The 14,518-nt window shown below is 40.4% G+C and overlaps 1 protein-coding gene across 1 annotated transcript in view; it reads right to left on the reverse strand.

Moving 5' to 3' along the window:
- DIP-delta (Dpr-interacting protein delta) overlaps positions 1-14,518 on the reverse strand; it is a 941,119-nt gene that overhangs the window by 356,256 nt on the left and 570,345 nt on the right. The window contains exon 5 of the mRNA XM_068229868.1: positions 4,587-4,871. Within this exon, the coding sequence (XP_068085969.1) occupies positions 4,587-4,871 (285 nt within the window). The remainder of the gene's footprint in view (positions 1-4,586; positions 4,872-14,518) is intronic.

The following is a 14,518-nucleotide window of genomic DNA, read 5'->3' on the forward strand; positions in this document are numbered from 1 at the left end:
CAGAATGCCATCGGTTTTACATATGATGTCATAACCAATCAGAAGCCTATAATTGGCACGTAGATTTTACATAACCGTATGACAGTTTGATGTATTGTGTAAATACCTGTCGCATATATGTTTTTTAAAAAGCCGTGCATTGATGACGCAGTAAATGCATTGAAGGCGACTGTAGCTTGGTATACAGCAAAGGAAAATCGACCATCAGCCTACTGACGTACGGTGGGATGTCTAACAGCATGAAATGTCAGGCGCGGCTGACTCGCCCGGTATCTTCTTTAGGCAGTTATAACCGGTGGTGTGTGTAGGAATGCAGCCTAACAGTAAAGAGTTCTGGAAGCTTCCCCTAAAAGTACTATAAATGCAGGGCGCTTTAGGGTCGTATTAATTGCTCCAGCATTTGTGAGTGTGGCATGTCCTAAGGGGGCAGGAGAGCGGCCTGCGTGAGGATGGCCCATCGACTCAAGGTAATGGCAGAATTCTCAGAGATATGTGATAGCTGCTGCGGATAGTCTGAGGTGAAGGTTTCAACCTCTTTTATGTGATCTAACTTTCTAAGTGGTTTAAATGTAGTTTTTTCAGCAAGTCTGAGGACACTGTTCTATTCCCTGCTGGAAAATATGTAATGTATGGGAACGAAGAGTGATTACTCTCTGTCGGTTCCCGTTCAACGTGACATGGAGTGACTAAAGTTTTCAAAATCTCTGAATTTCTTAAAAGTTAATTTGCTTTAACGTTTCTCATTTAGTCACCTCGGTGTAGTATAGGATTGGCCTCTGTATTTTTGGCCCATAAGCCCACTTAGGATTTTAACAATTTATAGAAGGAGTGCAGGTGCTTCGCCTCCTTGAATTTTGATTTTGGCCGCTGGCAAACAACCCTTTAATTTTGACATTGCGGCCTTGTAGTATGGGCAATCTTGTCCCTGTTTATTCGGTAATTGCTTCTCGTGTTAGTTCACTGTGTGAAAAGTGAAGTATATAACTGTTGAAGAATAGATAAGCCCACATCGGGCAACTGTGTATACATATTCCAAAGTGAGGACACCGGTAGGTTGTCAGGTGGAACTTGTGTGCACCATAAGAAATTTATGCCTCTGCGAGGTTGGACTATGGTATTTTTGGAGTGCGAACTCCCATGTAGTGCAAATGATCGGAGCAAATCGTGCTCTTGTAAATTCTGGGTCTGTCAAGAGTAATAAGGCTCTTTTCTATGTAACTGCCTGCTAATTATTACAAGTTTTATAACCGATTTCGGACTTCTAAGTCCCACACATTGTTAGAGCTGACGACATCATTAATAATCTGTTCTATTGGCTTGTCATTCTTTTAGATTCTTTATCTATCAATTCAAAAAAGGAAAGAAATCAAATTTTAAAATTTGTTGTGATAAGTTCTGCTGTAGTTAACTCCTTGTCCAGCCATTCAGACCACAGGCTCCTTATCCCACTGTGATCCACGAAATTTCCTTAATAATAATAATAATAATAATAATAATAATAATAATAATAATAATAATAATAATAATAATAATAATGGTTTTGCGGTTCCGATAAATAATTTTACGGTCTTCAGAGATCCTAAGGTGTCGGAATTTTGTCCCGCTGGATCCTTTTATATGCCATCTGGCACGAGACTGACATATCGGATCACCTTCAAATACCCCTCGACTGAGCCAGGATCAAACCTGCCTAATTGCGCTCAGAAGTCCAGCTACTGACTCGGGCAAATAAATAATTAGAAACACTTTTCAATGCACGTAAAAAGTTACTCCGAAGTTAACCAGACGGGTACAATGCGTCATGTGGGCAAGTCGATACATCTGTTGCCTTATTCTTGAACTACATAAATTCTTTCGTGAATGACGTCTTCTGTTTAGTAATAATAATAATAATAATAATAATAATAATAATAATAATAATAATAATAATAATAATAATAATAATAAATAATAATAATAATGTAATTTGCTTTACGTCCCACTAACTACTTTGACGGTTGTTGGACACGCCAAAGTGCCGGAATTTAGTCCCGCAGGAGATTTTTACGTACCAGTAAATCTACCGACACGAGGTTGACGTATTTGGGCACCTTCAAATACCACGGTCTGAGCCAGGATCGAACCTGCAGTTGGGGTCAGAAGGCCGTCGCCTCAACTGTCTGAGCCACTCAGCCAGGCTGTTTGATTGGTAAGCCATGACCTGACTCAACCTATAGTATTGTAAGCCGTAGTGTTAAGGAATAGAAATTGTTGTGTGTGAAAATTTATATGATGATGCTGGATTTAGAATGTTAAACTTCTATCATTTATTGTAATATTTTCTATCCATAGAATTGCTTGTTGTACTCTTGTTGTTGTTCGTTAATTATGTTTTTATTTTATTTTATTATCACGCTACTGTAAGTGACCATTGGCACCGGGATATTTCCCACTTGCGATGTATTTGTTAATAATAATAATAATAATAATAATAATAATAATAATAATAATAATAATAATAATAATAATGTGTTCAGGTATGAAATGGAAATGGAGTATGAGTTTTAGTGCCGGGAGTGCCCGAGGACAAGTTTTGCATGCCAGATGCAGATCGTTTGGTATGACTCCCGTAGGAGGATGGTTGCCTAGTTGTACTTCCTCTTAAAACAATAATCACCACCACCATCACCACCTGACTCCCGTAGGCAACCTGCGGAGCCTGAAATGATGATGAAGACGACACATAGGCCTACATCCAGCCATCGTGCTAGAGGAATTAACCAATGATGGTTAAAATTCCCGACCTTGTCGGGAATCGAACGCGGGACCCCTGTGACCAAAGGCCACCACACTAACCATTTATCTATGGAGCCGGACTTGTGTTCAGGTGAAAAAAATAAACATTCAACATGTTACGAAGTTAAGTATTGTACGTTACATGGGAGAATGTGTATGAAGTACGCGTTTTGATACATCCTATTCAAGTGATACGTAAAACCTCACTTTCCATCCTTATGACGAAACTAACTGTTATCAACTGGTATCAACTTTGACATTCATCCTATAGAGTCCAAAGCCAGTGCACTGAATATCAATATAGCAAATACAACGGACGTGGAAATCAGATGACTTCAAATCTCCCTGTCTGCATTCCCCAGACGGTTTCTCTATTTCGACTTGAACACTGAGAAGATATTTTCCTCATTCCCAAGATAACTTCCTTGTCAGTGCAGTGGATGCAGAGGCGGGATGACCACGGCTCTACTTTGGTTCTGCACTAACTCGCCACGCCCCCTTTAAAAGTCAAACCCCTCGTGTGGGTAGCAAAACGCAAGGGATGAGGGTAGAGGTTATTCTCATAAACATTCCGTTTTACTGTAGGTCTGCTAAATGGCAGAGTAAACCGAATTTCTCTTAGGGCGTCCGTGGCTGCTGTTATTGAATTCATAAAACCAGTTTATCGAGACTTAAGTGACAAAAAACTATTGTAAAAATCGTTACATAGACAAACACAAAACTCTAATGAGATTTTGCATCACTGTATTTGGGAATGTGTGCCAAAAGGGATACTTGTAGGCCTTACTACACTAAAATTTGGTATTTTAGATGCAGTTATCTGCTTCAATGAAGGTGCTGCATCCAGGTGTAAAGTTTTAGAGTTCTTAGGAATGTCCTTAGGGGAAAATATGGCCTCAGTATTAACTGAAATTGATCGTCGTAGGATAAGTGAGGCTGATAAGGCAGTGTTTGAAAGCTCTAAAGCGGCCAGAACAAAGAGCAGGAATAGAAAAATGCATCAGGATGATAAGAGTGTCCTCAGTAATGAGGAATATGGAGCTGGAGTGCATAGGAACTGTAGAGGTTGGTCATAAATTTATATTTTCGCTTTAATCGTATGTTTTTTACTCTGAAGTGCTCTCCTGTAAAATTGGATCTTTAGAAATATTTATTTTACTATCTCTGTAACCGTTAATGATAGACCAATGAAATTTTTCTCACAGCTTTGGTGTGCAATCGTCTTAAAAATAGACTATTATCATGAATTAATCTCTTTATTTATGAAAAAATAGGCAATACAAGGCGACAAAATTTATGAAAATTTGAATAACAGTGTTTGATCTTTCCCCACAAAAACTATTTTACCGAATTTCCTGATTGAATTTGTAGATACATACTGTGGGTACAAGGTGTAAGAATACCACTCATGTCACATGAGTAGTTTCTGAGTTTAAACCTCCGACAACCTGAAGTAAATTTGCAGTCTTAAAATTCATCGCAAGAATTAAACTTTCATAAAAAATAACAATGAGGCTCAAACAATAACTAAAAATCGAACAAAAATTGACAATGTTCATTAATTGCAGATTATCATTTTTGTCCACCTAGAATACGTTTATCTGTTGAAATTATGATGGCAAATACAGTGATACGCCTCATTTGGGCTCTGCCATTAGTTTTTGCAGTTTCCCTATAACTGTATAGCCTTTGGTGGTGCTATTTGGGGATCCAACCAGCCTCTGGGCTGATGACCTGACAGACAGACAGACATGGTCTTCACAGATGTGTACCCTAACTTGTTAAAATGGGATGAAATTTCAAGTACTTACCGTATAGTCGGATGGAACCTTCAGTTTCCCCGAGTGAATTTTTTGAGATGCAGCGGTAGTTTCCGAAGTCCTTGTCTCTAAGATTCCTTATCGTGAGTTTCATATGCGCCCTGTAGCTATTCTCTGATATTTCCGTGTTGTATTTCTTTGTAGGCAGCAACATCACATTGTCGTACACCCAGTAGCTGATGGCCCGAGGATAGGCTTCTGTGTGGCAGTCGATGGTGACGTCAGTACCCGCTGGCGCACCAACCAGCTGGTTCGGCACCCAGATCATCGGGGAAACTGTAACAGAGAGACAAAAAACATACAGTATTTCAGCAAAGGTTACTAATATATGTAATGGAACATATGACCGGCATTTTCAATAGCTACAGAGGTCCAAAGGTCCTTACATGGTAGGAGAGTAACCGTATTATACGTATACATAAATTAAGTCTCCCTACTTCTCTTCTTATACAGAAAACGTATCTAGCTGGGGCAATATGAGCATGTGCGACAGATCTATGATGTAACAATCATATACTGGACAGACAAGTCCCGCCCGGTGTCAGTAGCGTAGCAGCAGTGGTCCGAAATGGCGGCTCGTATTCTCTCTCCTGCCACGTATAAGGTTCGGTCTGTTATAAAGTTTCTACGGAAATTGCGATGGGCTATTTAGAAGAAGAGGGTTGGATTGCTCACTGCAGGTATTGTGCTGATCCACGTCAATGCTAAGCTACATGCGGCTCGGCTCTCAGCAACTGTACTGCAGAAGTTCCGCTGATCATCCATCGTACAATTCTGATCTTGCTTCCAGTGATTTTCATCTTTTCCTGCAACTCAAGGAATTTCTGTCCTCCTGTGAGCATTTCCACGCGCTCGATGAGCTGAAGAAAAATGCCACACGCAGGTTACATTCCCAGACGGCAGACTGCTACGACACCGGCATAGAAAATTTGATCCAACGATTATGACAAGTGTCTCAATTCAGGTTGTGATTATATTGAAACATGGCTCCAACATTGCTGTATCGGGTGCCGAAAAAGTTTGTCATGTGTTGTCTTTTTTTAATAGGGAAACAAGTTCAGGATTGCCTTCGTATTTACGAAGTTTTGTATCCTTGCTGAAAATGCACGATGGCCAATTTTGTCGACAACTTTCTACTTTCAAACGCCAAATTTTCTCCCGTACCTCGTCATAATCTTTCGTTACCAAATCCAAATTGTGGAACTGTAACTTCCTCCTCTAACACGTCAATTCCACCCTAACCAACACCTCCCATCTACACATCTTTATCATATTACCGAAATAATTCTACTTCCATATCACAGTCTGAGTTCTTATACCCAAAACCTGTTTATCAGACGAGGTTATTTAAGAAATTAGAACCCAATCGAAAACCCCAACCTCACACTTCTTCACCGATAAGCCTGCCGTAGTCGTAATGTGTTACCTGCCCTCTTCAATGATTTTATGAATATTAAATAAAAAGCGCGTTATGGTATTCAGCAGCTCGTAATCATTAATTCATCCATTCTAACGTCATCATGCCGTATCTATCCATATATGTGATTTTTTATCCTTCAGTTCTTGATGTAAAACTTGGTATTGTGTCGTAGAAGGCAATGGTATTTTTAATCGCAGTTCTTCTATATAGAACGGTTGTCGTTTGTATCCATAGGTTAGTTAGTCTCTCAGGGGCGGTTTTTGTCAGGCAAAGAACATTTTTAAGATGCATGGCCTTCACTCTTTATAGTGTAGCTAGGTTATCCTTCGATAGGTGTTCCCAGATATTGTCTAAGGCGTATGATGGTGTGTGTTTGTACGTAGGCTTGTTTCTCTTGGCAGCATGTACGTTATTAGGAACACTCGTCCACCTGTTAGGTATATTTGGATGGTTAGAGAATCAAAGAGTATCTAGCACGGAATAGTATTCTTCCGTGATCAAAGGAAGTGTATACTCTGTGGTTTGACAGGTAGTAATCAAACATGGCTGCATGCAATCACATTACTAAGGATGAAAATCACATAGGCTGTATCAGAATATCAATGAAAAAAATTAAATGGCGTATGGGTTTTTGTGCCGGGAGTGTCCGAGGACAAGTTCGGCTCGCCAGATGCAGGTCTTTTCATTTAACACCCCTAGGCGACCTGCACGTCATGATGAGGATGAAATGATGATGAAGAGGACACACACACCCAGCCCCCGTGCCGGGGAAATTAACCAATTATGGTTAACATTCCCGACTCTGCCCGGAGTCGAATCCGGGACCCCTGTGACCAAAGGCCAGCACGCTAAAAATTTAGCCGTGGAGCCGGACAGAATATTAATGAAAGTGTTAGACACTTAGCAACCTGCTAAGTACAGAATGTATTGCGGGTTAGGGCGAGCCTTCACCTACAATTACTGGAGTGATCATTTAATGATTTGATTTAGCGATTACTCAAAGTTGGCTGAACTTTGAGACCTATCAATGTCTCATGTTTCACCGGCAGGTTATTCCGGTGAAAATAAAATAAGAATGAAGTAGATCGGTCCAATAGAACGGACGGATGGATTTACCAAAGCTACTTTTAGTAAAATCTTTTAATATATCTATTATTTTCGGTTGGAAAATGTTTGAAGTCATAATTAGCCTCTTTTCCTCAACTTATTAGTGTAATATCAGCCCAAACTCGTAGATATTCAATCAACTTCTGACAAAAGTGACAAAATTCCATGAGTTGATGCAATTCCGGACTTCCGTCCATAATTACTTTCTTGCATATGAAGTACGCTACAAACTAAGTTTAGAATTTGTCTGTAGGCTAATGATCCGATGAACCGTTTCATAATAATTTGGATTCAATTCTTAAATGTATAGACGTTTTAGATATAACTAATAATGTTCATGAACTGATTTCTGTTGTACAGTACCTCCATTTGCACAAACAGCTCCCTTTAACTTTCAGATCAATTAAGTTCCGGAAGGGAACGATAATTCAGTTCCTCCGATATGGTCGCCGTAATTGTACCATCCTACAAAAGAGCCTTGCAATGGTGTCTGAAGGGTGCACTACTTGCTCTCGTCTTGGAGAGGTGTGGCAGTCCAAATGAAGAGACCGCCGCCACACTGGGGTTGATAAGATCCCAAGAGGTTGAATAATCCAATATTCGCAATCGGTGAAATTAATTTATAATTACCTTAGAGCAGGGCCTCTCATACGCCCAAAATCTCACGAGTGCAAACAGCGGCGCAGAGTTCCTGTGCACAGTGCATCGGTCCCGCTCGGCTAGGACCAACGCTTCATCTCTGGGCTACTCGGCTAAGCTCGGATCAACTCGGCTCAACTCGGCTCGGATGTGGAGCGCTACGGAGTAAGTGAGGAAGAGGGAGATAGGGGGAGCGAGCGAGACAGGCGTGGGGAAAGAGAGAGACAGCGCTATTGCTTCAAATCGAGGAGTGGGAGTCTGCACTCTGGTCAGCCAAGCGAAGTCATCTTTTGCATCATGCACGCTGCATGCACCAGGTGCATACACCCTGAGAGGCCCTGCCTTAGAGGAACGAAATTTCTGGTATGCTATCCTAATCGTGAATGAAATTGACATACCAAGAGAGAGATAAGTATATGGGTATCTTCGGTAGTATTTTACATTTCCACTGTGGAGAAGGAAAGGGCAAGCAATATTGAAACTACTTTAGGTAGAAATGTAGTCGTCAATTACGAACTTCTTCCCAAGGAGATGTTCCTTTAGGTGATGAGAAAGAAAGAAGTACAATTACTCTAAAAGACAGAACTATGCGCCTAATACTTCAATCCTTCCTGTTCTATCCCTGCAAGAAAGAAACTGTCCCTCAAGCAACGTAAAGACGACCATTGTAGTGCAGCAGACAAACTTCAGTAGTCCATAATCTGTGTTTCGAGAGTGGTGTCGTAGGAAGGCCCTAATTTCTACCACCGTGGCATGGAAAAATACATTTCGCGTTTTGTTCATTTTCATCAACGAACTTGTCTACTGTGTGGAATATCAGTGCATATTTATTTTCTACTAACATGCCTGTTTTCCCACGTCTTGCGATTCTTAATATATTCAACGAATATTAATTAACTAGTGCCCTGTGGAGAAATTGCTGCAAAAGAAATCATAGTTCAAAGGTGCCTGGGCAAAACTGAAAAAGGTCTTTGTGATCTAGTTGTTTCCATTTAAAGCCTCTGGGCTTAATTTCTCTAGGATGAGTCTTTGTAGAATCGAGTACGAAAGAACGCCTTATCAACCACAGCTTCTCCTAGCTCCATGTGACCCTGAACGAAATTTTAATCACTCAGAACTGCAATTTTTAAGTATGACTGCTGTTCCACTTTAATTATATCCAACTTGGATTTGAAGCACGCCGGACACGCACTGGCAGTGTTGGACGCTGATATTACTGTGCTTCTCAAAAACGTAACCATCCAGTTCAGTGTTCATGATCCTTGCCTTGTGCTATGCCAATGACAGCTTCAGTTGACTGGGCGGAAATGTTCTCTGACTCAAGCCTGAAATCCTGAGAATGCTGGGTGACAGTTTTTTGTCAACTCCGTGTGGGGTGCCGCGCTGAGTTGCGGTACCATTTGGAGCCCTTTAATCTCTATATTTAAAGAGTTTACTAAAACAGATTTGGCAAATCCGTCCGTTCCAGTTCAAGTACCTCGGCAGCATAAGAACAGAGAGTATGGATCCAGATAAGGAAATCAGATGCAGAATTGAGAACGCTAGAGCTGCATTTCGCAGGATGAACTCTTTGTTCTGTAATAATCATGTAAATCTGAAGCTGAGACAGAGATTAATGAAGTGCTACATCTGGTCAGTACTGTTATATGGAGCAGAAACATGGACCTTAAAAGGCGCAAGTATCAAACGACTTGCCGCCTTTGAAATGTGGTTGCACGGAAGAATGCTTAGAATACCTTGGACAGATATGATAACAAACATGAAGTCCTAAGGAGAGCTAGGACAAAGCAAGAACTAATAACAACTATAAAAGTTCGCAAAACAGCTTATCTAGGCCACATATTAAGAGGAAACAAATATGGCCTCATAAAACTCATTCTCCAAGGTAAAATAGAGGGCAAACGGCGAGTTGGTAGACCAGAGATAACATGGTTACACAAAATCAAGCAGTGGACCGGTATTGAGACAACTGAGAGACTCTTCCGACTAGCAGAAGACAGAAAAACTTTCTTCAGAGTAATCGCCGACGTCTGGGCAACCGGATATGGCACTTGAAGAAGAAGAAGTTCTACTGGACCGATTTGCTTCATTTTTGTTTTATTCTCTCCAGAATTACCTGCCGGTGAATTATGAGACATTGATAGGTCTCTTAGTTTATTCAAATTTGAGTAATCATAACGTCAATTCGTTAAATAATCACCCCAGTAATTGCAAGCGAAGGCTTATACTAACCCGCAATACATCCTGTACTTAGCAGGTTGCTAAGGGACTAACACTTAACTTTCATTAGTCTGTCACATGTGATGTGATCTTCATCCTTAGTAATGTCATTGCATGCAGCCATGTTTGATTACTACCTGTTAAGCCAGAGAGTATACACTTCCTCTGATCACGGAAGAATACTATTCCCTGCTAGATATTCTTTGATTCTCTTACCTTTCCCAGCTTCTAAATATATTCAGAAGATGGCAGAGCGTTCATAATAACTTACATGCTGCTAAGAGAAAAAAGTCTACGTACAAAGAGATCCAATTTTGACGCCTTAGATATTAGCTATCAACACTAGAAAGAGTGAAGGCCATGTATCTTAGAAAAGTTCTCTGCTCCTTTGAAACTAACCTACGAGCTCACAAAACAACCGTTCTGTATAGAATAACTGCGATTAAAAGTACCATTGCCTTATACGACAGAATACCAAGTTTTACATCAAGAACTGCAGGATAAAAAGCGATTATATGGATACATTTTTAGTAAAAAGATGGCATGATGACTTGTTATTATTAAATGTTCATAAAACTATTGACAAGGGCAGGCAAAATAATATGACTACGACAGGTATATCAGGGCGAGTTATCTGACCTGTTTGTCCGACTCGTTGGCTGAATGGTCAGCGTACTGGCCTTCGGTTCAGAGGGTCCCGGGTTCGATTCCCGGCCGGCTCTGGGATTTTAACCTGCATTGGTTAATTCCAGTGGCCTGGGGGCTGGGTGTTTGTGCTGTCCCTAACATCCCTGCAACTCACACACCACACATAACACTATCCTCCACCACAATAACACGCAGTTACGTACACATGGCTGATGCCGCCCACCCTCATCGGAGGGTCTGCCTTACAAGGGCTGCACTCGGCTAGAAATAGCCACACGAAATTATATTATTATCTGACCTGTTTAAAACGAATGCTGCGGAGCAGCTCGGGTCTTCTAGTAGATGATTTAGTCTATCGTATTGTCATTACATATAGTATTTGGAGGCTTATTATAAGTGATTTGGGGTCTGAGAGACTCAATTGATCAAACCATAAAATAAATATGAAATGAGCAGGAAACGTGAAACAAACAAACAAACAAACACTGCACTGCAGAAAGAACACTGACAACTCCGCTGCCTCCTCTTCCAATTCTGCTCACTTCTAAGTAGTCCTTTGTTGCGCCGGTTGTTAACCTATAGCGAAGCACCTGGTCACCTACCCACAGACGCAATCATTTGGTAGCGTTCGACAGCGTGTGCCTCAGGATTTCCAACATAGTACATCTACCGCTCTTACCATACTACTATAGATAAATTGATAAGTGTCTTTATTGGCGTAGTTAAGGCTATTATGCCTTCTGTTACACCAAACCAATTACTGTACTTTAGAATCATGATTAATGCTATCGTAATTAATACTAAAGGAAGTAAAGTTACTCTAACACAATAAAAATACTTATGTTATAACTGAAATAAAATTTCAGCCCAGTGAGACATACAGTAGTTCCAAACTGTAAAATAAATTAATAATAATAGCTAGTAATAATACTGTAATAACACCATTAATGAAAGACTAGAAGTGCGCACTTCATTCGCATTCTGCTGTACCTGGTAAAGCTCTTTTAAATGACACTATGGTTGGTATTCCTCTGACATCGTCTGAAAACGGTTCCTTCCTCGTGCGGCAGAAAAAGAAAGTGAGTTGTTATAAATGGCAGATGGATGGTGAGGAACGACGAGCAGATTTGATGTTTGAGCCCTTGTATCTCTGTCATGAACGTTCGAAAAGTAATGGAAACGTGATACAAGGTAAGATGGAGCTGATGTAGTAAGAACTCGGCGGAGGAGAGACAAAGTATGATAGTTCCGACGAACATGGAATCACGACCACTCTAATTTTACATGGTCATATTTTATTAAACGGTAAGGCCTATTCGGACTATATGACGCAGTTACCACGACTTATGAAAGAACCTACATACAGTATTTTCTAGCTTTCCCCGTCGGTTGCTGACTGGTGTCTTCAACCGTCATCACCAACTTTTGGCTAGTTGCTTTACGTCGCACCGACACAAATAGGTCTTATGGCGACAATGGGACAGGGAAGGGCTAGGAATGGGAAGGAAGCGGCCGTGGCCTTAATTGAGGTACAGCCCCAGCATTTGCCTGGTGTGAAAATGGGAAACCACGGAAAACCATTTTCAGGGCTGCCGACAGTGGGGTTCGAACCTACTATCTCCCGAATACTGGATACTGGCCGCACTTAAGCGACTGCAGCTATCGAGCTCGGTCATCACCAACTTACTATTTTATTATTTATAACTTCATTTATATCATTATACTTTCATTTATCAAGCAGAATTTTTCCATGTATGCTCTTACAATTTTGAATCAGTTAGGTCTTCTTTTGAGGTTGTTTTTACAAGTTGCTTTACGTCGCACTGAGACAGATGGGTCTTAGGGCGACGAAGTGACAGGAAAGGGCTAGAAGTGGGAAGGAAGCGACCGTGGGGTTAAAAGGCCACATCCCCAGTATTTGACTGGTGTTAAAATGGGAAACCACGGTAAAACATCTTCAGGGCTACCGACAGTGGGGTTCGAATCCACTATCTCCCGAATACTGGATACTGGCCTCACCTAAGCGACTTCAGCTATCGAGCTCGGTCTTCTTTTGAGTGTACCGGGAAAGTTGGCCGTGCGGTTAGTGGAGCGCGGCTGTGAGCTTGCATCCGGAAGATAGCGGGTTCGAATCCCACTGTCGGCAGCCCTGAAGAAGGTTTTCCGTCGTTTCCCATTTTCACACCAGGCAAATGCTGGGGCTGTACCTTAATTAAGGCCACGGCAGCTTTTTTCCAACTCCTAGGCCTTTCCTATCCCATCGTCGTTATAAGACCTATCTGTGTCGGTGCGATGTAAAGCCACTAGCAAAAAAATAATTTGAGTGTGTGTGCATGGATAACACATTTTATCATCACTTGGTAGCTCAGGCTGTGAAATGGATAAAGCATATTTCTGGGCAACAGCGTTTCATTTTTCCAGCACTCTTGAGATAGTGACCAGGAATTCGTGGCCAGATTGTTGGTTTGTTGGATTGTCTGTTGGTCAGAATGTGGGGCAATCTTGCTGAGTTCGAATTCCGAAATTTAGTAGACAGCAAATCCGTACGAAGAGCCCTAATAATTTGTGTATTTTCCATTTCATTTTTCTCAGATTATACCTATGTGTTAAGAGCTCGTCTGTTGTGTAGAAAATACACCTTCGGAAATTATGACATGTCATGTTGAATGGATTTTTCTCTCACATGTACGTGCTCCTACGCCACATTCATCTCTATAAATTTGATATCAAAAGGAGAGTCACACTAAATAAAGACTTTCTACAGTAAATACTACTTAGCTCACAATCACCACATATTCTTTCTAGAAATAGCCTCAACAGATACTGAATACGTAAACATTAGAAGATATGTTATCTGTTGGATTTTTGTCACGCGAAAGGGTCGTAATAAGTGGAATTCCTCTCCTGAGGACCGACAGCACTTCCTCCTTCACTTCAAACAGCTTCCATCCGGCTCACAGTTCCTTCAACAATGTTCGCTGAAGCCAAAAGGGGTTGCACTCTCTCCCTCTCTTTTCAACCTTCATGATCACTTCTGACATTTACCAGTAATCTGTTGCTACGAAAAGCAAGCGATTTCTGACACTCACTTAGGCGAGAAGTTTCTTCACGTCACGATTCAATAAGTCGAATTCCTCTTCTGAGGTAATGTGGAAAAGACTATACGAAAAGTATAGTTACTTTGAAGTTTGTCTCCTTCATGCGTTAAAAATCCCAGAAAATACAATGTTTTCTGTGAAAGACATTTATTAATAAGTTAGTATATAAATTAATTATACTTATTATTGTAGAAAAAGGGACGCCCATTTGCTCTACTACACGGTATAATTTTGATATACGGGGCGAAATTGGTAGCGAATAATGTGTACAATGAAAAATAAATATGTATTTTGGGTGTAAATTGTCACACAATATTACAGTGTATACTGCAGATCAATAACGTACCATTCAGTTTCATGTAAGTACATTGCATATTAAGACATTTAAGAAATCCAGAATTATTCGTTGTCCATCCGTCCTCACAGCAACACTCTAAAACTTACCAATTCGTTATAACTAGAGCCTGAATGTTTAAGCACTTAGGATTGTTAAAATAGGCAGGCAAAATGGCATACAGAACACGCAGAATAGTCACTAAAATGTCACAAAACACAAATTATTCCTAAGTTCACTGATACTTCTTTTAAGAAACCATCAATTCAATTATTTAAAAGAACTTGTGAGCTATTCGTGTTCTTTTAGAAAACACATATTGGTGCAGAATGAATAAATTGAGAATAATTTATTGGATATACTAATAAGATTAACTATATTATCACACATTATACATTATTAAAATTAATTTTTCAAAGTCCAGTGCCGAATTATCACAAGTTTTCAAATAGGAAAT

Source organism: Anabrus simplex, chromosome 1 (assembly GCF_040414725.1).
Source record: "Anabrus simplex isolate iqAnaSimp1 chromosome 1, ASM4041472v1, whole genome shotgun sequence".
In the NCBI taxonomy this organism is placed as follows: domain Eukaryota; kingdom Metazoa; phylum Arthropoda; class Insecta; order Orthoptera; family Tettigoniidae; genus Anabrus; species Anabrus simplex.